At 36.5% G+C, this 25,054-nt stretch overlaps 2 protein-coding genes across 9 annotated transcripts in view; one reads left to right on the forward strand and one right to left on the reverse strand.

Moving 5' to 3' along the window:
- Positions 1-10,669, reverse strand: part of da (transcription factor daughterless) — a 142,862-nt gene extending 132,193 nt beyond the window's left edge. For all 7 annotated transcript variants that reach the window (XM_089648174.1, XM_089648175.1, XM_089648176.1 and 4 more), the window contains exon 1: positions 10,528-10,669. In XM_089648174.1, the coding sequence (XP_089504300.1) occupies positions 10,528-10,609 (82 nt within the window). In that variant the 5' untranslated portion in view covers positions 10,610-10,669. The remainder of the gene's footprint in view (positions 1-10,527) is intronic.
- Positions 10,670-12,015: 1,346 nt separating this feature from the next.
- Positions 12,016-25,054, forward strand: part of YME1L (ATP-dependent zinc metalloprotease YME1L) — a 29,542-nt gene continuing 16,503 nt past the window's right edge. The window contains exons 1-7 of one of the 2 annotated variants that reach the window (XM_089647738.1): positions 12,016-12,170; positions 12,282-12,873; positions 16,651-16,800; positions 18,736-18,868; positions 20,141-20,246; positions 22,889-23,099; positions 23,878-24,107. In XM_089647738.1, coding sequence (XP_089503864.1) covers positions 12,135-12,170; positions 12,282-12,873; positions 16,651-16,800; positions 18,736-18,868; positions 20,141-20,246; positions 22,889-23,099; positions 23,878-24,107 — 1,458 coding nt within the window. In that variant the 5' untranslated portion in view covers positions 12,016-12,134. The remainder of the gene's footprint in view (positions 12,171-12,281; positions 12,874-16,650; positions 16,801-18,735; positions 18,869-20,140; positions 20,247-22,888; positions 23,100-23,877; positions 24,108-25,054) is intronic. The other variant, XM_089647739.1, reaches the window with a different exon arrangement.

The following is a 25,054-nucleotide window of genomic DNA, read 5'->3' on the forward strand; positions in this document are numbered from 1 at the left end:
AGCTTGGTATAATTCCAGTAGCCGAAATAACAATAAATATAAAAATTAATAATATTTGGATGATTTTTATAGCGCCATTTTTTTGCAAAATCACCTCTAAAAGGGAAGTATGTTTTAAGTCGGTAGAAAGTCAGAATGCGGGGTCTCAAATTGGGTATGAAGCTCGCATATCAGTTGGACGGATAAAGTTTGATACTTATTAATTACTTACAGTTTACAGCTAATTGACTTACTCCCTTTTCAAAATAAGTTATGCTCCACGAAAATATGATGTATTATAAATCTTTGATCAAAACGTCTTTTTAAAATAATTTTAGTTAAAGTCAAAATGAAGAATGTGTACTTATTAAAAACCAGGGGAATCAAAATCACGCGATATCTTGACCAATCATTTCCAATATTGAATTACAATCAAAACAATTTTCTGTTAAAAATAGTATATAGCTCTACTTAATCGGTTGTCTGAATTCTTCAAATAATCAGTACCAATTTTGAAAATGACACTTAAATTCATATCAAAATTGAGTTAATTGAACCAGATTTCGATTAAATACCGTTTAAAATTTTCATGTCACTAAAAACTTGTGTCTTCGTTTTATTTGAAGAATAATTTATTATTAAGTTAATGTCAAAGATCGATAGAAGTTACGGGTTTGACGCCCTACATATTAGAACATTGACATAGATAATTTTTTTTAAATAAATAAATCACTTCAACATTATAACTAATTCCATTGTATTATTATTAGCCACTAATCTCAGCTTTACGTACGTACTATTTTTATCGGGCATTATTTGATTACCTCCACAATCAAAAGACGAAATCGCGTGAGTCACAAACAGGGAAAAAGTTTATGATAACGCAACTAATTATATTTAATCTTTATTACTATGTATTATTAATTATTATTATTATTACAAATTATTAACACTCTCGTGTCGTCTTTTGATATCTGCCTGACCTTGCGGGCAGGGAGATAAGGCAGTCGTTTGCTGGCTGGTGGTAGTCGAGAGGTCAAAATTACAAATTATCACCACGCATGCATGACAGGAGTGGCAGTTAAATGTTGACTGGGGTCAATATCCGAGGCAGTATCAATATTAAGTTGGCATTATTATTTCATTTGTTTATGATGTACAATGGTTGGGATTTTACTCTACATTCAAATTAGAAGTTACGGAAAAATAAATCAGCACGGGTAAAGCACCCAGTGAGGCCCACATTGTCAAATAATTTGAAAAAGGTGGTATTGTATTTAAAAAAAAAAAACTATAAATATTATCATTTTGAAGTAATATCAAAACGAACATAACATTATAAAATATTAATAATTATTATTTTATATTACAGATTTAGGAAATGAGATTAGAAGAATTTGGCATTCTCAGACTGTAAAAATATTACCATTAGTTATTTCGGCTACTGGCATTATACCTAGCTCTCTCATTAAAAATTTAGGCGTATTAGATCTGTCAAAGAATTTATACATAAAAATGCAAAAACCACTCATTTTAAATACATGTAGGATTAAGAAAGATTTTTTAAATATTTATATTGGGGGATCAGTAGGATTTGTAGGTACAGTTAGGAGTTCTACCGAGTTGAACCCTCTGATATGAAAATATCTGGAGTCGGTGAATTATTTTTCCATTTGATCTCTGGTGAGTTGACGTGTTGTTTTTGTTTTGTATTTATTATGCTTATATAATGCACTTGCATAATGTGGAATGACTAGATGATCATTTGTGGAAGGGTTTAGTTTTTACTGTGGGGAAGATTTAACCCGGACATAAAGTCGGAAAAAAAATTTAAACATGTCTATAATAATATTTGGCTAAGAATTTGTAAAACATGTAGGTATCACCATAAGGGCGCTTTACAAACCACAGTTAATTATGTTGCTAATTTAAAAGTTGCTCCTTAGGTTGTGGACACATTACGCTATACGCTTGGCCTATTTCAGCATATCGCTCGCCATACAGTACCAATTGGAATGTATGGCGTGTGATATGCTGAAATATGCCAAGCCACGAAATATAGCGCGCTTACAACGTGTTCTGTCACAAGCATTACGCTAGCTTGGTTGTTATGACGAGCTTACGCTTATACGTGATCCATATATAGCTCGTAAGCAAAAATATCACCAATATTACAATATTAAGTTTTGTACAGATTTTATTACTTTAACTTTAAAAAATCCCTCCCATGTTACCAGACTCTATTAGATTGAATATCATCATTTATAAATAAGGTACTTGAGCGAAAAATATTATGGCTAAAAAACATGTTCAGATAGATCAACAAACGCTGATTCTGAATATATTTATTATACAGGGTGTATCGGCACGTACCCGACAAACTTTAACCAGCTTTTTTTAACATTTTTTTTCAATTAAAAACAAAAAATTATAAAAAAATCCACACTCCGTCACTGTCATTGGCATTGTTTATCATGTTCAACAGCTGTTATTAGCAAGTGTGTCAAAAAGCGTCTTCGCTCTTTCATACACACTAAATAATAATAGTTAAAAATGAGACGAATGGTGCCATGCCATTTCGTTGTGATTGTAAAAGCGCGCCAATGTAGGTACGTACGTATATTATTCAACGACACTCGAATAAAATATTGCCAGATGGGTTTTCAAACTGTGACAAAGGATAAAACAGTGGTGACATGAGGTGAAAATATGAATGATAATTTTTTTATTAAAAAAAAATGTTACCGGACAGAAGTGCCCATAACATTTTTACTCCAGATGTGCTAAGGAATAGCTGGTTAAAGTTTGTCAGGTACGTGCCGATACATCCTGTATATATACACATAGAATTAGTAAAACGATTAAAACCGTGATACACTCAACTCGTGGTCGGCGGGTTCTAACAGCACTTAAACTGCTACCTCACGGTTTGGCCGGCCGCGTGCATTAATAATGCAGACGATTTTGGGCCAAGTTACGCTGCGTATACTCGCACACGGGTCACAACTGCGGTTTACAAATCATTTCAAAAGAATTCACGTTTTTTAGAAATCTTGCTAAATATTTAAATTGGATTTTTTTTGTTTTCATACCGACCCGAGAGGAATTTACCTCACTGCTAACCGAAGTACGTATGACGTCATTCGTACCCCGAAGATTTCGATCGTTTTGGTGGGCTTCGAAAAATGCAAATATTTTAACTATGCTATGGTATCTAAGTTCAGAAGAACATTCATAGTAAAAAAAAACTAAAAAATACTGGAAATCCTTATAAATATCATCGACATTCATCATCGCTAGATGAATCGTCAAGTCCATAACGATAAAAGTAGGAGACAAAAGTATGCAATTGTTTACGTAAATGTTAAATTAGACCGAAGTGTTACTGGAACTATTTTTGGCCAGCAAGGATTAAGCGGCCGAATTAGCACACTTAAATTTTATCAAGGATTCACGGACTTAATGAGCAAAAAGAGCAATTGATATACCGACTTCGTTATTCATATAGGTTAAAGACAAACGAAATCTGAAGCTTTATTTACATATTTCAGTGGGCTAAGACGTTCATTATAAGAAGATATTTAGCGATTATATTGTTTAAAAAATGGTCAAAAGTTGAGTTCCTTATAATTGGACCAAGAATGTCAGGTGTGCCTCGTAACACCTTGTAAAAGTATAAATAATATATTTTATAGTTTTCTGTACAACATTCTGTGGAGTTTGGACCCGTTTAAATCGGTCTCGAATAGAGAAGTACGTGGTATCAATCGCTCCAACAGGACGTACGTACGTACACATGGGTAGGTGGTACCATTCGCATTTTGGGTCATAAACGTCAAACGCAGGAACTATATTATAACTCCCCCCGCCCAACGGCACAACAATAATATCATAAGGGAAAAGAGGTGGCCAAAATGTGGGGCGAGAGTTAAAAACATTCTACATAGATTATGGTTAGAGCAGATTGAAACGTTTAGATAATGGGCAAAGTTATATTGTGAAACTCTGGATGTTTGAAAATATATAATCTCAATAATATATCTCGTCAAAGGAAGCTAAGCTAGGTTGTCAGGAACAGATTTCTGATAGAAACCCTGGTATAAATACAAATTGTAATGGCGCGAATACGTTTAGCCTCGAATTGTGGGAAAGAAACGAATCGACAACAAATGGCGCGAAACGCCGCTTGCGGTTGCCTCGTTCCTTTCCCGTAATTCGAGGCTCGGTTCGCGTTTCGGCTCGCAAATGTATACGCAGCATAAGAAGAAGGACGAACTTATACTAAATACAGTAAAAATGAAATATTTATACTAAGTAAGACAGTACTATGAATGCGTACTATCGAAAAGAGTCGATGACGTGACTGTCTCACTTTCGTTGATTTGTTAATAAATGAATCAGACAGTATACAGACAACTCGCGTTGTATTAAAACTATTCGGACCTCGAAAATAAAATCTGCTCACTAAAATGCTTTGACCTAGAGATTCCAGACAAAAAGGGGTGAGCAAATATCGTGATGCCAAAGCTCACAGATCGTGTGTTTACAGTGGGGAACATAAACAGATATTCTGCTTTATAGTTAAGGCGATGCGGAATAGAAGTCAGGGACGTCCTAGAAAAACGTTGTACAATCATGTGAAACAAATATCTACTCGTGTTCTTATATAGTAAATAGACTATATTAGATAATCATTTTAGAGACATACTATATCAGTAATGGGAATTTATAATATACAAGAAGGTGGAACGTTTTTAATGGCCTTCCAGACTATCAACCACATTCTTGAAAAAATGTTACTATTTCTTCACGCTCAATCTTAATCTAACATACTCTAATTTGCACAAGTAAGCAAGACGGTATACCGCGCCGAATACTAAACTAACGAATTATTTGTTAATTTTGTTCGCAATCAGATTGTGCAAATTTTACAAACTAATTGCACATGTAATTCGCTGCGTGTAGACGGACATCAAGATCAAATCGAAGTTTTAATTTCTAATTTGTATTCGATAAATACCTTGTAATGAAAATCTTAATTCAGTAGACTCATATATATTATGTAAATCATAAGGTAGTTAGTATTTAGAAAACGCAAATTAGAAATTAAATCCAATATTAAAATCAATTTCATATTTAATTGGGATAGTGTTGTATTTCGCTTTTTGGGATTTATGGCAAAAATCTTCGATTTCGTAATACCTACATACTGTAAAAATCATTTGCAAGCCGTCATTAAAGAAAATAGCGTATTTACCAGGAATGAGAAAAAATGTTGAGTTCTATCCTGCCCGTCAACTAACGTGGAGAAACGATAACCCGAGCCGAGTTGGTAGATGCATCGGGTTCAGACCCAGGCGTGGTGGGTTAAATTCCCCTTCTAGCCCAGCCCTCCATCATTGTACAAGCAACATTTTCCGCTGTTATTCGTAACCCGAGAATGTTTCTTTCTTTTAAAAAAAGGTCAATTATAGTATCCAACTAGATGCATTTATTTTTCATATACATTTATAATATTGTCGTCCCTGTACCTACACTTTCTATTATCTATCTATTGTCTCCATGGTTTAAAGTGTACACAACTTAGTAATTTGTGTTTTGGTTTAGTTATGAATCTAAGTATCAGAATACGTCTGTCTGTGTACTCTAGTGAGACAGATGTCGAAAAACACACGTAAAAAACTTTATATTGATAAATAATATTTTTTAAATACAGGTGGTAAGTCGGTAAATGTATTACCCAGAGGTAGAATGAAGTGGAAACTGTTTGAGAATCGTCGGTTTACGAGAGATCTAGATGGAAAAGGTTTTATTGTTTCTCGGCCGATTTCTCTTCATTTTTGTCATTTTCTCGGCCAGTCAATTATTATTGGAAGGCCCACTCTAATAAATAAATGTTTCAATGAAAACCATGATGACAATCGCAATTATTGTTTTATCAAGGGGCCGTAAATCAAAAACAGTCGAGAGGGGAGTTTAGAATTCACGTTGTACAACTTCTACTTCATTCTACTGTACTTGGTTGTGGAATTATTATTTCGTTTTGATCAATTTTCATTCATTTGCAATATTTCTTTCTTATAAAGCTGTTAATAATAAAAATATTAATTGTCTGATAAGTGAAAAGAGTCCGAATACTATTTATTATTTTATGGAAATCAGTTTTTGTACAATTTTTTTAACATGATATTCGACTACAACACTAGGCACTTGCCAGCATTATTTTAATACTTCCAGTCGATTTTATTAAATTTTGTAGAACTCTTTACTGCCTCAACTAAAAAAACTGTTCCTATATCTCACTAAAAACTCGCGAACGGTGGGTGGTAACCCATAGGGTCGCAATTCTTGGGTCATCGCTATTTTCAGATTGCAACATCATTTCCATCGTGAGCTGTTGAATTTTGGAATTTAAATATTTTTGCGTAAACACACATTCAAAACGAGACGTGAAGACGGTTTAGTCATGCAGGTACACAATGAAAGCGATGGTAAAGGACGTCGGGGGCGCCAGAGAAAGATGACACGATCAAGTGAATCAAATTGGGTAATTTCAGAAGTCGGTGATAGAGAGGAGGATGTTTGAGGCGATGTGTGAATGTGAAAGAAGTAAGGAGTATTTCAATTTAATTTTTTTTTTAATGTGAAACCGAACATGAGTCCCAACTGCTCCCAAACATCTGGAACCAGTGAGACTATGTTGTGAAGCTGAAGGTAGTGGGGATGGGAAGGAGATGGGGAAGAGGAAAGTGGGGAAGTACCTGGCTATTCAGATCTGGTCACCAAACACGGCCAAAGCCATTTCAAGCAACGTTTCAATTCTGAATGGTTTTGCACCAGGGCGATACTAGAGTATATTTTCCGGAACGTACCGCAAATATACTACATACCTTAGGAGTACCTTAGGAGCTTTTAAAAAAATTGTTAACAGAGTATTGTAATAATTAACCCTTTTCTAAATTTAATACATTACATTAATCATTTATTCATTATCACTCTTACATATTATTTGTATTTAATATCTAATGTACGTGTGTATATGTATGTATGTATGCATGTATGTATGCGTATGTATGTATGCAACTATGTATATGTTTGTGTGTACGTATGTATTTATATGTGTATATGCATGTGTATGTATATATATGTATGTATGTGTTTATACGTGTATATATATATATACATTTTCTCTTATTCTCTCTTATTATTTCCTTGTTTTTAACATTTCTTTGTTTTTAACCTTTCTTTGTTTTCTTTGTTTGTTTATTGCTTTTTAAACTTCTTTATCTTTTTTGCATGATGTGAACATTGGTTATTGGGTTGTAACCTAATTCTTTTACTTATTTTTTCTCTCTCTCTATGCATGTTATGTTATAAACCTGTTAATGTTCCTAATAAAATAAAATAAAAAAAATAAAATAAAATATTATTTTTAATATTGTGGAATAACACAAATAAAATGTACTTGTGCACGTCGGGATTTGAATCTGCAACCTCCGGCTTGCTAGTAGATAGCATTACCCCTCGACCACGGAGGCCAATAGGTTAGTTAGTTTCGTCTTAAGCAAGCGGAGATAATGGGCGCCACACACCTATATATCGCTAAAAGTCTTACATTTACTTCTATACGGTAGTCACATAATGTACATAAATAATATGAACTAACTAACAAACGTGGGTAGGCAGAGAGGATAGAACGCCACAAAGCTGTCTTGGCACACATTCCTTGCTTCTCTCAAATTCACACAAATGGTTTTATATATTTACATTCTGTTTATATGTATATACATATACATCTGACTCAAGTATTTGATTGATTCACTTAACTAGATCGTGCCCTGTCTTTAAAACAGATATAACAATAGGTAGAGAAAAGCATTATTAACAATGTGTAGAAAAGATAATTCATTTGAAAGAGAAATATTTAGAAAATATCGCATGTTTAAATATAATATTGTAAAGATTACCACGTGGAAGAGAATTCAATTATCGAATCTTGGAAGCAAAGTGTATTTAAATTCATTTTCTTAATTTATAAAAATTCAGCCTGCTTATGCTTGCGCTCTTAAAACTCAGCCTGCGTATGTTCGTGGTCGTAAAACTCAGCCTGCGTATGTTTGTGCTCGCAAAAATCGAAAAGTAACAGACCGATACCGCTGAAAAGTTCGAAGTTTGTTCTTATTAGTGCCTGGAGTGTTTAGAGAGTGATTTGAATTGTAGAAGTCGGGGACGCCCGAGGACTACTTAAGGCAGTATCTCTGCACCGGAATGAGACACGGAGTCGAATTAACATCGACGTAATGTACTTTTAGTTTTTTTAACAGTATCATTGTGGTATACAGTAGTGGATGGTGGAAGAAGTCGGAGACGCCCGAGAAAGACATTAGCAATAGCGAAGCATTGCGGGATCCAGTAGTTCATTCATATTTTATTTGCTCAAACGTAATTTTCTCATCTCTGAGATTAAGGTCGAGTTTTTTCACAGAATTTTAGTAATTCTTTAAATTTCAGGTTCTGCGAAAGTTACGTTATTATTTCCTCATGGGATGGTTTTTTGCAGTACTTGTATAATAACAGAACTTGAATAGTACTTTCACAGAAGTTGAATTATAACATTGAAATTCTGTAAAACAACCCGTCGTAAGAAAAAAAAACATAAATTATTATTTATATAATATTATTATTCACAATATTTGCCATAAATAGTAGTTGTTTGAAAAACGCAGAAAGTTCTGCAATATAACAACACACAAAACGTCAATTTTTACATGATTACCTTATGCTCAAAGCCAGTGGGATTAAAGCATCCCCAATTTAGGTAATGTGAGGCTGGGGGAGTGGAGAGAGAAAGAGGGAAGTACCTGGTTATTCAAAATACGAAAGTCATTAAGCAACTTCATAAATTAATGGTGGTGTCTCACCAGGGCGGCACTGAGAGTATCTACTACCACTCGGAAACGTGGACAGATATGAATACTAAATTAAGACTTCAAAAATAAGCAAAAGTTAATTTTTATCGAGAATAACAAAATTATAGGGGCTTTGTGCAATTTTTGAACGATTTTAATTTTGGATTTTAAAAATGTATAATTTGAATGAGATCCTTGCTGCAGTTATTTTTATCAATAATTCGTCAAGCATGGTCATATATTTGAGGTTTTAGTTATCGGAAAATGATGTTCATTGGATTTGCTTTTACATTTTGATTTAGTTTCGATTAAATTATTCCCGAACAGATAACATGTCCGTGCGTAATTTGTTTATTTGGTTGGACGATTTTAATTCTATTCCTAGAAAATGTGATAAACGTTTTGTTTATATGATAACAACACGAGAACTCGATAGTTTAATGACATTTGTTGTAAATAGTTAGTGCCTATTTACAACAAATGATAAAATATTTTTGTATTTGTTTATATTATTATAGTATAGCAGTATTTTTTATGAAATCATGGTACCGTATGGTTTAAAAGGGAACACAAAAGATCAATTTGCTTATTTTATAAGCGTGAATCTTCGTACACGGGTTCGTAGGCATGGTGGTACAGAGTTTCAAATCGTTAATAATATAACTTCCTATAAATACATAAAAATCACGAAGTACCTATTTATTACTTATAAATATATTTGACACACAACCTATACAGACTTGAATAATTCAGGCAGATAATATCGGGACAGAAAGCAAGCGGAACTCTGTGCAAATGGGGACAAATAGAAGTTACACAAAATACATGGCTCTACGAAAGACAGAAAGTGGTTTCTTTAAAAATTCCGTATCGCCCAAGGCCATTTCTTAACCAAGTTAATTCTTGGTGTTTCTCTGCTTGCCGCATATCATACTGCTTCCTGCTTACCTACTCGAGAAGCCAACATGTTCAACAAGCTAATATAATATTATCAACTATAGTCCATCTGATGTGGCGAAATGTCTTTAAAATGGATTTAACTTTTTAACTTATACCTGAGAAAACTCTAACAGTGTAAACAAGGTAGAAAATTACCACTACCTGTTTCGGAATGTTCTTTTGAAAATGTTTGAGTAGGTTTTAAAATGTGTAATGTTGTAGTAGAGTTTTAACAACTGGGCTCAAGTTAAAAACTTATAATACATTTTTAATAACACTGTTGAACCTTTTACGCACGTTGGATTATCTTCCATATCAACGAGACACGTAAAAGGCTCGATTTGACTCACTTTTAGTGACGGAGGCCTAGTAGGAATCCAGCACACAATGAATAAACCACACTTGACAATCCGAGTTGAAACCAAAACAAAGCAAAATACCTAATGATTCACAATACTTTTTAAGTCACAAATTCACAGCGGAAACACGTTTTAATGTCTTGTTTTAATTAATTTCACCGCTGCTGACACAGGTAGATTTATAAATCGGCGTTTTAACGAAAGCTGTTAGGATTTTCGGAGGATGAAAGGAACACACGCGCACTAACATAGACAGAATTGCACATTTCGAGACATCACTGCAACGCGAGATATCACTTTTTGGGTGCGCATTTTGGTAAATTACGCGAAAAACCACTCACCTGGCTGTTTGTTGGCGATTTTATTGAAACAATTTTGAAAAACTTCATATAAATGCATAGGCTCGTCATCGCTAGTCGCCATTTTGAAATTTACTGCGACAAGCGAGGATGAGGATCACGGAGATGAAAACATATCACTGGCTCTTGCTATCCCAAACCATAGATAAACCGGACAATTCTACTCTAATGATACCATACGGCCGAAAATGTATTCATTTTAATGGTAGGTTTCAAAATAATTTATTCGGTTAGCTACTTTTTAGACATGATAAAAGATACAATATTGAAAAAAATCTTTAAAATACATTTTATTTTAGATATAATAACGTATTGTGAATCTATATTGAACGCAAGATTAATAAAGAATCAATTTTTGATAACATAAATGAGATAATTAAAAAATGCAATTGCGCAAAGCTATTGTACAAATAAACATAAATATGTATATTTTTTAACATTTCCTACATTAAGAAGGATGCTATGTGGAAGGGCTTTTTAAGAAACGAGAAACATAATTTGACTGGCAACATAATTTAATGACTGGAAACAAAATTTCCTACAGAAACATGATTTGACCGGTCAGTGGCTAAGTTGACTAGCGTTTGGGTCAAGTCCTCCATCACGACACAAGCAAAATCTTACTCTTACTATTATGGTAGTAGAAGATTTTCAAATATTGTCAGGTTATTGGAAAGTCGGTAATAAAAAATAAAACACATAAAATACTCGAATGTTAACTAACCATCACGCCATTATGTAGGGGTATGTAATGTAAATGGAGTATGTATCGACAAGCAACTATGTCTTAGTACACACTCCTTGCATCATGAACATAAATCTCTCATTCTCACTAGCATTTTATTATTTCTACTCTTGACATGACATTTGCATTCCTTCTTCCTCGAAAATAATTTAATGTATGTAGCTCTTTGACAAAGAAAGCAAAACTAAATCGTATCAAAATCCCACTTAGAGATCCCTCTTCAATGTGTTCTTTCCCCTTTTCAGCTATTGATCAAATTCAGACATAACCTAAATTTAGTAACTGTTGCGCTGATCGTTTTAAAAAATGGAGTTTGACATAATATACACTGATTTTGGTAATTTGACGCTGATATTATATTATTTGAATTTGACTAGTTTTCTTTATTGATTGGTATTTGGAGTATAGGAGAGTATATGACGTTGAATACTTACGGCTGCTTACAGCCTTACTTAACGGTTGTTTACAACCTTTCTTACAAATTTAAACTACCTAAAAATGTTAAAACATTTATAACATTCAAAACACATTTTCATTTTAATTTACATTTCGTAATTATACAAATTTCGACTGGATCAGGTCTGATCTGGTCAGGGGGAGAGTGGTATATTTGTGGTCAGGGGGCTAAGGCCTCGTACATATTATTTTTAAATGTTGAATAATAGAGTATAACAGCCAAATCGAACAGCCATAAAAAGTAACTATTCTACTGGCCGACAGGTGCCGTGGGGATATTTTCCATGTTTGTGATGTCTTCTTCTTGACGTGAAATAATCATTTTCCTGGACGTGATTAAATTTCGTCGTCTTAGTAAAAACTGTATAAATAACAATTCACATGAACAATGTTTTCTCTGAATACCCTCAACACCCACAATCAGGTATGTTTCGCAATATTTACGTCATATTTTGATATTCTGAAACAATGACAGTCGATAGCGCAATGACCGAAATTTTAACCTTGCTTATCAATATATATTTTACTTTCGCAGTTACTATATAGCTTGAGCCAGCTGTCATCCAGGCATTCGGGAAGCTTGTTCAAGCCTAAGAAACACAATGTCTCGAAACCGGAGAGGAACTCTGAAAAGCTGAGCGCGGATTTGAGTCGGACTGAGTTTGAATCGATTTGTGAAAACAGTTTGCGAGAAGCCATCAAAAACTGTGATAAGTTCACATTGGCAGACTTCCAAAAGCTGGGAGTAACGCAAAACAATAAGATATTCGCTCGTCAGCGCAGCAAAAGTGCTCCAACGTCAAAGGAAGATGTGGCTGACAAGATTGACCCATGGCATGTCTCGTATGTTTCTGGATATTCCTTCGAGCAGAACAAGAATGAGACGAAGGTGGACAAGATATTGAAGGATGTCATGAACACACCCAGTCTGTATGTGGACACTTCCCGCGGTTACAAAAATGCCAAGATATCATACTCAGAAAATTTTGCCAGCTATTTATCTCAAAACCTTTGCACCCCGAAGTTTAAGTATGGAATTCAGGTCCGAGGATTTAAAACTGAGAGGACGGTCATATCTGAACTAGAAAGGAATCCATCTGTCATGCAAAGATTTAAGAAAACGATGGGTAAGTACAAATTTATTCCGTAGATAACATATTATTTTAGTCAATTTGCACATTGAGAAAAAATGGAACTTTAATGCATCTTTTACCATCTCCCATGACATCAATGTTAACCACTTAATGCTTTTGAACGAGCGGTGTTCGCAGACAGCGCGTGTATCGTACCGCGACAACCCAAACACTGCTCGCGCGTTTTGACTTATTTGCGTTATACAAGATAAAAAAAACGAACTGCGCTCGCCACTCGCCATTCGCCACTTGACGCTCGTACTTAGAGGTTTGCGCAAATCTTTTCTTCTGTTTAAACTTATTGAAAACTTAACATAACACAAAAATATTTTGCAAGTATTATATTTCAATAATTACTGATTAATTGCATTTTTTACGACTTTTACTCTTATTTATATATTTACATTGATTACAATTTTCGTATTGCATTTTTTACGACTTCTACTATTATTTATATATTTACGATTAGACCTACAAAAGGATGTGTGGTCTGCTGTTCCTAGCGAGATAACTCAGGAAAACGTATATCCGAAGGGAGAGTCGTTATTGGTGTGCAAATTGTGAAGTTGGTCTCTGTTTGGAGCCGTGTTTCGAAATATACCACACAAAATCAAATTTTTAATTTTATTACTTTTTCATTATTATACTTTTGACTTCCGATTTTATGTCCGGGTTAAATCTTCCCCATAGGAAAAACTAAACCCTTCCACACACTTTTCCACAAATGATCATCTAGTCAATCAAAATTATGCAAGTGCATTATATAAGCAAAATAAATACAAAACAATACAAGAACAACACGTCAACTCACCTCAATCCTATATACAAATGCAATATTGGATAGAATCACCAATGCATTATTGTATTTGTATGCCTTTCTTGAAAGAGTTGAGTTTTTATACGGATAAAACTATTTATTCATATTCATATTGCGTATGTACGGGCGCAAACAAATAATTTGTCTCAATATTTAAAGCATAACTTGCAAAAAGTGTATTTTAACCCATCAGCATACTAATTTTTATTTGAGACATCTGTGCATACTTGAGAATGATTATTACTGTGCAGTATTGCACCTCATATTTCCCCAAATTAAACAGTTTTTATGCTTTTATATAGATTAAAGTTTAAACGCCCCAATGGGGCGGGCAATATGCCAATGCGAAAAAAGTGCAGCCCCCCAATCTTGGCGGCAGGATTAATAAAATAAATAAATTAACGCCACCTACGAATGCGTAGATTATAACCTAGATTGCGTTGAACCTTTATAAAATTTATGCTACATATTTTGATTGTATTCTTTACATTACCTACCTCATTAGGTGTATGGGTCTATCATTCTTAGTTGACTTCTTCACAGTACTCGCACAGATGCATAACTTACATACAGAGTGTTTCATTTAGACTTTAAAAATAAAAATAATCAATGATTATTTCGCATTTCCGAGTTCGAAGCCAAAGGGTTGAGATCGGTCATATGTATTTTTGCATGTCGAATATTGTTTTATTTCGTTGAATATTGTTTTGTTTCGTTGACTTGCTTTCCCTTTTCCACTAGTCATAATAAGTAGGTGTACACGAGGCAAAGTTTGCACCCTTGAGGTGATTTTCTCAGGAAAATGACGCTATACAAATAATTCAATCATTATTATTATACGACATCACACATAACTATTCAGATAAAATATATATTTTTTTTAAATCATTAGTTTCTTGAAAACATAATATATCTATATTGATAGAAATGTTCATTTATTATCAGCATCAGCCATTGTATGTTCTACATGTTATAGTTCCAGTTTTGACAAAGCTCTTCAAAATGTCCCTGAAGTGTGGCACTGTGCCCTCTGGTTGGAAAAAAGCGGTCATTCACCCTATTCCCAAGTAAGGTGACCGCTCCAACCCGGCCAACTACCGCCCCATAGCGATCACATCAGTTCTGTCCAAAGTGATGGAACGTGTGATCAACGACAAACTGCTCACATACCTCGAGAAGAACAAAATTATCAACGACCGTCAATACGGATTCCGGCGGAACCGCTCGTGCGGTGATCTTCGCGCGCATGTGTCACATGTTTGGGGGCGGTGCCTGGAACGTCACGGTGAGACCCAAACGGTCGCACTAGATACATTCAAGGCCTTTGACCGGGTCTGGCACCGAGGACTTGTCAACAAATTGCCTTCTTACGGACTTCCCACATCCCTGTGTACGTGGATTGCTGACTTTTTAAGGGATAGGTCGATTCAGGCAGTTGCTGACGGTTTCACCTCTTCCTCACACTCTATAAATGCTGGCGTCCCACAGGGATCGGTTCTGTCTCCGACTTTGTTTTTGTTGCACATCAATGACCTTTTGACATGTGCACCGATTCATTGTTACGCGGATGACAGTACAGTTCATGATGGCTTTTTGTTTGACAAGCCCCCAAAGGGCACACAAACTCCAACGGCTCGGAGGGCTTTGAAGCAGAGAATGGACAGTTATCTCGAGAGTATTTCCTCCTGGGGTAAAAATAATCTCGTCGAATTTAATGTTTCAAAGACCCAATCCTGTCTGATTACGTCTAAAAGGGATCTAAATGATAATCTAGTCTCCTTCAACGGAAGCAATCTTCCGAACAGGCCTTCCATTGATATGCTTGGTGTAACTATAAGTGACCAGCTCAGGTACGGGGGCTCCATCGAAGCCAGAGTAAAGCTGGCCTCTCAGAAGCTGGGCGTACTGTACAGGGCCCGCAGATACTTTAATAGTACACAACTGCTGACCCTGTACAAATCACAAGTGCGCCCTACTGTCGAATTTGGCAGCCATCTCTGGTCCGGAGCCCCTAAATACCTGAAAACAACCCATGACTCTGTGCAAAAACGGGCGGTCCGTTTGATAGATTCCCCAATCTTAACAAACGGACTGCAATCTTTAGAGCACAGGCGTCAGGTAGGTATGCTGTCCTTGTTCTATCGGTATTACAATGGAAGATGCTCTGAAGAACTAGCGTCATTGATCCCTTCGGCACCGGTGCGTAGTCGGGATACACGCCAAACGCGCGCCCAACATTTGTACACGGTTGACATTTGTCACATGAGAACGGGTCGCTTCTACGATTCGTTCTTAAGTTCAACAGCTCGGCTGTGGAACGAACTGCCGGCCTCTGTGTTTCCTCCCTCCTACAACATGGGACTCTTCAAGACCCATGTTCACTCCTTCCTCTCCACAAAAAGACCCTCCACACAGCATCCTCAAAGATGTCATAAGCCCTAAGGGAAATTATTTTCTTCAGGGCCTCCTGTGTGGAGTTAATATTAAAAAAAAATGTATCATATATTTATTAGTAGTGAATAAATAAACCTACCATTGTTCTGAGGTAGGTGACAGGAATGTACAGTAAATATTTCAGCGCGATGTTGTTGACAAATTATGTTAAATTTAAATTAGTGCATATATAAAATATGAAGAAAAAGAATACATTTAAGACATATGCTTTAGAAAATTTAAAAAAATGATTAGACATACATTAAAAACAAAATTCAGCATTAAAATAACTGTCTGCAGAGCTATATTTGAAAATTTATTCTTTGTTTTTCCTCCGTCTGTCGCTTCATTCCTTTATCTTTTTCAACACAATTTTTCACACCATGTGGCATGTTTTGAGACAATGTATGCCTTTTTGTGAAACTTCATGGGATGCTTGCTGATAGATCTCATAATATGCGACAGCCGCGTTGGTCAGACCTATATTCTAGTCCACACTTTTAATATATTTAACATTTCAGGAGTAACATCAGCAAAGCAGCCCTCCCAGCTGGACATTCCTGACCGCTCCGCCAATGTTGAGCGCCTCCTCAACTCCGAGGAGGCCCAGGCTATGAAACCAGAAGACAGGGATAAGTTGAAGATTGCCTTCGCGGAGGGTTATATTGCTGGTAAGACCCTATTTCAACCTTTTCTCGTGATGTATATAGAATAATGGGCATTTGCAACATTCTTTTTTGACAGCGCATTTCTTTTAACATGTTTACTCCTGTGATAAATTGAACTATGTCAACTTTTATTTTCTTTATCCGAACTTACTTTTGAATTGAGTGTATGTACAGTCAATTATGTTTTTACATATCTTTTTTAAACGATTTTGATACAAGATGGTCGACAAAACGTGACGGTAATACCATTCTTATTAGAAATCTAGATTTTTCCTACCCCTGTGCGTACACTACTTAATAATAGTGCATGAATCAAACATATTAATTGCGGTTGTCGGTGCACAGGTGCGTGATTTAAAATTGTAATGCCTAAAATTGTTTTTATGCTTTTAATTTTCAAAATTGCAACTGATAAGTATAAATCATATCAGACAAGCAATTAAGTACGAGGCGTATCCAGAAAGTAAGTGTACTGAATTTTTGTAGGTTACAAATCTTTTTATTGAAACAAAAAAATTACATGGTTAATGTAGTACATATGTAAGCTATTTTTCGACATAGTCGCCATTCCTCTCAATGAAGGTGGTGAAGCGGGGAATCAACTTTTTGATGCCTTCCTCGAAGTAGTTTCCCGCCAACACCTTCATCCACTTTTCCACCTCCTCCTTTACCTCCTCGTCGGTTAAAAACCTTTTTCCACCCATGTACAGCTTCAGGGAGGTAAAGAGATAATAATCTGAAGGTGCTAGGTTAAGGGAATGCGCGGGGTGGTTCAGGATATCCCATTTAAACGAAGCAAGCAGTTCCTTCGTGGCGTTGGCCGTGTGTGGTCTGGCATTGTCGTGCAGCAGGCTGACTCCCTTTGTCAGCATGCCTCTCCTCTTGTTATGAATCGCCTTCCGCAATTTTTTTAAGGTCTCACAGTATCTTACAGAGTTGATGGTCTCCACTTGAGGCTGATATTCAATCAAAATTATGCCTTGATAGTCCCAAAACACGGATGCCACGATTTTCTTGGCTGAAATTGTGGTTTTGAACTTTTTGGTGGAGGGTGAAGAGGTGAGAACCGTTTTTAAACTCGCGATACCACTTGTACACACTTGTACAATTCATAGCTTTATCACCATATGCAGTTTTAACCTCATTATAAACCTCAAACGGAGGTTTTTCCTTCCAAACGAGATAACGGATAACGCCGCGTATTTCGCATTTGGCGGGAGATTGGATTGACATTTTTCACGAAATGTGTTGTCGCGTTGACACTTCTCAACGTACTGACCTTGAACAGGTCTCGTTGCGGAGGGGAAGAGTCAGGCTACACGTAAGTGTAGCCAACATATCGAAAATAAAATTCATTCGGTCGTGAGAGCCTCAGTACACTTACTTTCTGGATATGCCTCGTACATAGGTCCCAAAATTATTTTATTATGTAATTATTCTTTATCTGAAATGCGTGTTTCTTTTGTTTAAACGTTTAACAGATGCTTGTAATGCTTTAAATGTTTAATAGAGTGAAGATTTGTTTCTGAAACGCGCATGGTTTCACTCAACTAGGTCCAGAGGACATACTTTAGCAGGCCGTTTAATAGCTATTTCATTTGTACATACATATTCTTTGAATGGCTATCTGCTTCATAAGCCATGCTACATTTTGCTGTTCGATTAGTATTAATATAACGTGTCTTGTATATTTATAATGTCATTTACTAACATTCGAAAGGTATATTTCTTATTCTGAAAGTCAATGATCGTGGGACAAATTTTCTTTTATACATGTTCTCAGCTTCACAAATACTATTATAATATAATTTCTCGTGATTTTTCACAGGTCTGTGTTAGTAAACAATAATATGTTTATTTTTGACATCGCGGAGTAATTTTAATACAATAGAACCCATCATTTTCCCGTACATAATGATTGTATTTCTTTCCATGCAGGAACAAGTCCAGACAACCAGAAAGGCGCCAAGACCACAAAGTACCTGAAGCTGGTGCAGCAACTCCTGACCATTGTCATCTTTCTCGCCATCTTCGTCAGCCTCATGACCTCTGCCAGTGGCTCCGTCTTCAGGTCAGTACTCATTTTGCCATCTATGTATTGATTACGCCTATTCAATATTTTTTAGAACACATATTTTGCGCCAACATTTTTCAATTAAACTACGAAATACAAAAATTTTGAAATTGTTTTAAAATGAATATTCGAAAGATCGCGAGCTCTTAATCATTCGGTTAACCCATTGGCCTCAAACGACGCCGTCCCGGCGTGTGTGCGGCGATGTGTCTTAAAATCAAACGACGGGTCTGATGTCTATCGGCTTAAAAACGAAAAAGGGATACATTATTGACATCTGTGTTTAAAATTTTAAATGCCAATCGCTCTGTAGATAATCAAGCATTTATTTCGTAGTAATTGGCAGGACTCCGTTGGTACAATTTTTTCCTGATATTTACGATTGAAATTTTGTTATATTTCATCTTCATTGAATTTTTTCAAAATGGCGTGTGGTTCGGGAATTGACAAGCTTGTTCGTAAAACGCATGGTGGGCGGCTAACAAGAGCCCAAATGGCAAAAAATATATATTATGGTAATAAGTATGATTAATGTACAACTTTTCTTAATCCAATTATAAAAAATGAAGAAAAAAAAATTGTTTTTGAAAAAAAAAAATTTTCATATCCTCGTTTAATCATATTATTATTTTTTTTTAAACAATGAATATATTTTTTACATACCTTGATTCAATGCACAAGTAAATTAAAAAAAGATTGTTTCGTTTGCATGCTTAGTTTAAAAGTTATGTAAGATTTAGTACACCACTGCACTTAAAACTTTTGGTACAAAATTAATTCGGATGTGAAGGACAATTTTTTAGCCAAACAATTCGGAGGCCAATGGGTTAACAACTTGGCTTGTAAAAGGTGTACGTAACATACGTGTACGTATAAAAGGCATTTCTGTGCGTATTACCTATGTAGTGGTTCCCACATACAAAGTTTCTTTATTTTTCTCCCTTGAAAGCTGATATTAAAAATGGATCTAAGTTTGAAATGAAATATGTATTGCAAAACAGATAAAACATCGTCGATACAATATCGATACGGGCCCGGCGGTAACAAGAGGTACTACTTATTAAGATGGCACCACTATCCATGGGGAAGCAAAACATTACTGCCAATTGTGCGAGGCTAAGAAAGAAATACTGTAGATTGTATCCTATAGTAATGGAAAAGACCAAAATAATGATGTTTTCTATTTGTCTTGTAAAAATAACTGTTCAGCCGTCCTAATGGGTATTCCATTCTTCAGAGGTAGATGTTCTCATATTGATAGTGTTTCAGCAGGATTCAACTGGGTAACCAGGTGGAGGTGGACCCTGAGGAAATCTCCGTCACCTTCGACGACGTCAAAGGAGCTGATGAAGCCAAACAGGAACTGAAGGATGTTGTGAGTATTATCATTATATTATGTTATATTTTTTTGACATTAGCTGTACACAGGAGGCCCTGAGAAATTTTTTCCCCTAGGGCCTATGTCATCTTTGGGGATGCTGTGTGGTGGGTCTTTTTAGAAAAGGACGGAGAGAAAGTTCCGGGAAGGAAAAGGTATGAGGGGTGGGTTTGTCTATTTGTTCAGGAGTGATGGAATCCATCCCTCCCGCTGCGGTGCTAAGCAATGGGTCGAGAGAAAGTCCGGCTGGAGTGGTCAAAAGATCCAACCCGCCACGCAGTAGGTGAATAAAGGCATCCACCGCCAAGACCTAGACAAACCTCTCCCCATGAACCTGGGCACACCTGCTAAGTCACCAAATGTAGCGAACCAAACATGTTGGTTATCCAATAAATGGTTTCCGGGGCGGCGATACCCATACCCGCCTACCAAATTGATACCAGCCGTTACTTTGGATTTGTGCCCAGAGTGCTGGGTAGGCCTAAAATACACTGAGCGTGCCTAATGACGGAGGCAATTGAAATCCACAAAGACCCTATTAATTTGAATAGGGACGAGGGGGCTAAGCTTAATAATTCTTGGTATCTGGTATTAGACGGCTACACCAAAGCTAGACGCTGAGAACCATATTAAAAGGTTTAACGCATGCAGCGGGGTATCACTTCTATACACATAAAAACACAATCTACACATATGCCCATCATCAGAGCACTGTAATGCTGTTTGAAAAGATGGCTAACGAAGCTCACCAAGGCATAATAACCCAAAAACCAATTGCGTCAATAGGTTCATGTCTGTGTGATGATTTTCGTTAAATAATTGCTACTCATGACTATCTTCAATCAGTCTTTTAATAAAGAATTCCAGTCATTAAAAAAATGAAAGTTCACCTTTTTACTTAAATTACCAGTATATAAATACATATTTTTTTATTAACCTTTCCTTATCTGTGCTGTGTATTTACTACACATTGCTTCTAATAACATTAATAACTCTATAAATATAGTAAATTCTGGGTTCAGATTTTAGGTATTCCTCCGTTAAACATTTATGCACTGAATTAAAAAATAATATATTACATAGTTCTCACATTCAATTAAAAATCAGAGATTTTTGTTAAAAATCGGAAACAAATACACCAATACAATCAACCGTGTGACAATGCTAGTGTGCGAGGAAATGACACGCTATTGATGTCCCGCTTTAGTTTTATGCGGGAACATGAGAAATCCACACTTCCGCAGTTGTATTTTTATTTAGACCATCGATACCTACGACCGCATAGCTGTATGTGTGCTAGCCGCCAGCCAGTTGGTCACGGACCGTCGTTAGATGTGGACCCCTCGCACGTTTTTTAGCATCTGCCGATGGTTTTTTCATGTTTTCAGCAATTAAATTACAATTATTATCACATTTGAAATAAAATATAGTAAACATAAGCGATTAACTATGAATATTAATATTTTTCCAATATTAAATCGCTTATTTTGAGATGTGTATTGACTACACAGCACCGGAACGCGATTTTTTTAGCACGGGGAAAGGTTAATGTCGATTTCATAGTTAAAATAATTGAAAAAGTTTGCATTTTTCAAAGCCCGCTAAAACAATCTGACGGGGAAACACATGACGTCATCCTTGGTTTTGTCGGTTAACAGTTAGGTCAATCCCACTCGGGTCAGTATGAAATCAACATATCCCAATTTAAATATTCAACAAAATTTCCAAAAAGTATGAATTCTTTTGAAATATTTTGTATACCGCAGTGGTAACCCGTGTGTGAGTTTACGCAGTGCAACTTTGCACAAAATTTGTCCACATTCTTAATGCACACGGCCGATCGACCAGCTATGCTGACGACAGCTCCTTTCACGAGTGTTATCTTTTTGACAAGCCTCCTTCCACTTATGATGTCTAGCTCGGGAACCCTCTATAATATCCTAATTTAGTGAATTTAATTTTGACAGTTCGCGAACCCAAGTTGACATAAATTCTATAAAATATTTTTCATTCACAACTTTTAGAATAGCTGTTTAGGATAAAACATTAAGTCTTGTAATATATATTTGTATCTGTGACTATCAAGTAGGACATAAACAATAGACGGAAATAGAAAATATTCAATGTTGACCCAAATAAGTGTTGAGCACGGCAATTTTAAAATAACTTATACGCAGAATTCACATGTTTATAAAGGAATAAACGGGAAAATATAATAAATATACAAAATATAATTAATTCATTTGCTATATAGCACTATAATCAATATACGATTATATGTCTTCATATTAAAATTCAGAGGTGTGATTTTTTTTAATGAGGGCGGAAAATTTCCAAAACGAAAGCTTAAAAGTGTCGAGCACTGTCATTTTGCTTATTGACGCGATCACTCGATTGGTTAAAATAATGGCAATGGCAGTTTTCCCGATTTCGCACTTATCAACAAATTAAACTAGTGTATAATTTTTAATCTCGAAGAAAATGGATTGAATTTGCTTAGTAATCATTTGAATTTATTCTAGTAAGCAAAAAAGTGCGGCCTGTCTAAGAGGAGAGTTTCGAATGCCTTTAGATAACAGTTAAGTTTTTAGGTGTTTACTTTGAGGCCAATATCATTAAACTTATAATAATTGTTTTAGGTGGAGTTCCTAAAATCCCCCGAGCGCTTCTCGTCACTAGGCGGCAAGCTGCCCAAGGGCGTCCTGCTGGTAGGGCCGCCGGGAACGGGCAAGACTCTGCTGGCGCGCGCCGTTGCGGGTGAGGCGGGCGTGCCCTTCTTCCACGCAGCGGGGCCCGAGTTCGATGAGGTGCTCGTGGGGCAGGGCGCGCGCCGGGTTCGAGATCTCTTCAGTAAGTCTTAACCAATTGAAGAAGGCCTTAAAAATTCGCATTTACGAATTATGTCAATTTTTAACACGAATTTAATAATAATAAATAATACAAAATTTTCATGTCCAATTATCATCCTTCTAGAGTGGTAGATACTTCCCTTGTCATCCTGGTGAAAAACCGCCTTCCGGAATCGAATCGTCCTTTGAAATGACTTTGGCCAGAAGAACGAACCCACAGTGTCGGTGTACGGATAGTTCCCGAGCACACAGTTCTTGAGCACTCAGGTTGTGGGCCCATTTCACCTCATTCCTTTGAGTTTCTGGAGTTCACCTCAAAGTCCCGCGTATGGATCTCCCGTAGGATCCTGTAGCGGTAACTGTTTTCCCGTTGGAAGTCCCTCTTTGTGAGTTTTTCTGAAGGCCCCACGAGCAAAGAGGCAGCCTCAGCTCTACTTTCCACTCCCCTGAGGTTCCCCAATGCCCCCTAGTTTTTGTTCGTTTGAATGGTCCGTTTTTGGTCCCACCAGTATCTAAGGAATTGAAGGTCCACCCCGGCAGAGCCCCGAGTGCTGGGGTAAGATCTAAATACTCCAAGATGCGACCCTGTATCTAGGAGGCACCGTTCGTGGCACTGTTCCCCGGTGTCATTCAGCCTGAGCACTGTAACCCATATCTTTGCTTGAGATGGCTGTTGCAGGTCGTGTTTCCACTCCCTGAGCAATGTGTTCGCCACACTCCCTATGATTTGTCAGGAACCTTATTTTGTCTGCAGCCACTAAAAATCAACTTCTTTGCAGAGGCGGCCAAGGAGCGTGCCCCCTGTGTGGTGTTCATCGACGAGATAGACTCGGTGGGCGCTAAACGCACCAACAGCGTGCTGCACCCCTATGCCAACCAGACCATCAACCAGCTGCTGTCGGAGATGGATGGCTTCCACCAGAACGAGGGTGTCATCGTGCTCGGGGCCACCAACAGGCGTGACGATCTGGACCCGGCGCTGCTGCGGCCAGGGCGCTTCGACGTGGAGGTAGGTCATAGACAATAGGGCCATGAACCGTTATTAGTATGAAACCGCGCACACTATCCGTATTGCCAACATCATATTACACTATTGCTATCTCCTTCTTACTGCAAATCGCATATACCCCAGCAGCGCCCCGCCTTTATTTCTACCTAAACACCAACTAACACTGCATACTAACTTATTTCATAGCCGCTTTTGCTTCTTTTTCTTCCTTTGTTCATGGTTATTGACTGTCAATGATTTGCTGAAGAATATAGATTACTTTTTACTTTATTACTATTTTGTGATTACGTATGTTCTCATTTTAATTTTATGAATAGGTAATTAATTTCATCAATTTAGATATAATTGATTTAGTTCAATTCACCTGCATATTTGATTTTTTATTTTGTCCACACCTCTGAAGGTACGCCGATGTACGCAATGTATTCATTACTACGTTTCTAGGTTGACGCGCACACTTGTCGTTTGCACTCAACTAGTGATGTATAAATTCCCAGGAATTTATTTCTGGGGAATATTCCCGGAAATATTCCCCTCGACGGGGAATTTTGATTTTAACAACATAATACCTCAAAAAGAATAATATTTATTAAATAAAAAATAAAATATACAACAATATAAAACACGCTGGAAGAGTTTAACTTAGACTGCTCTCAATATCCTCAAAAGCATACAATGCTTTGTGTGTTAGTGGATCGTCTCCCTCTAGCTGTGTAATCCAGGAAACAATCGGTCGCAGAACATCGGCTAATGATGTCACTCTTGTCCAGTAAACATCATCGTCCAACAGGCTGTTCTTCATATCACGAGGTAAAGATGAGGCTTACTTTACATGCTAACACTCAATAAAGCATCCAAGAGAAGTGTAGAAACCATTTTATTAAAAATAAAATAAATTCGCCGTTTTCGGGAATTTATTTCAGGTCGTGGAATATTCCCCGGGGAAT

Source organism: Hesperophylax consimilis, chromosome 27, assembly GCF_061612785.1.
Source record: "Hesperophylax consimilis isolate HC1 chromosome 27, BYU_Hcon_1.0, whole genome shotgun sequence".
NCBI classification, from domain to species: domain Eukaryota; kingdom Metazoa; phylum Arthropoda; class Insecta; order Trichoptera; family Limnephilidae; genus Hesperophylax; species Hesperophylax consimilis.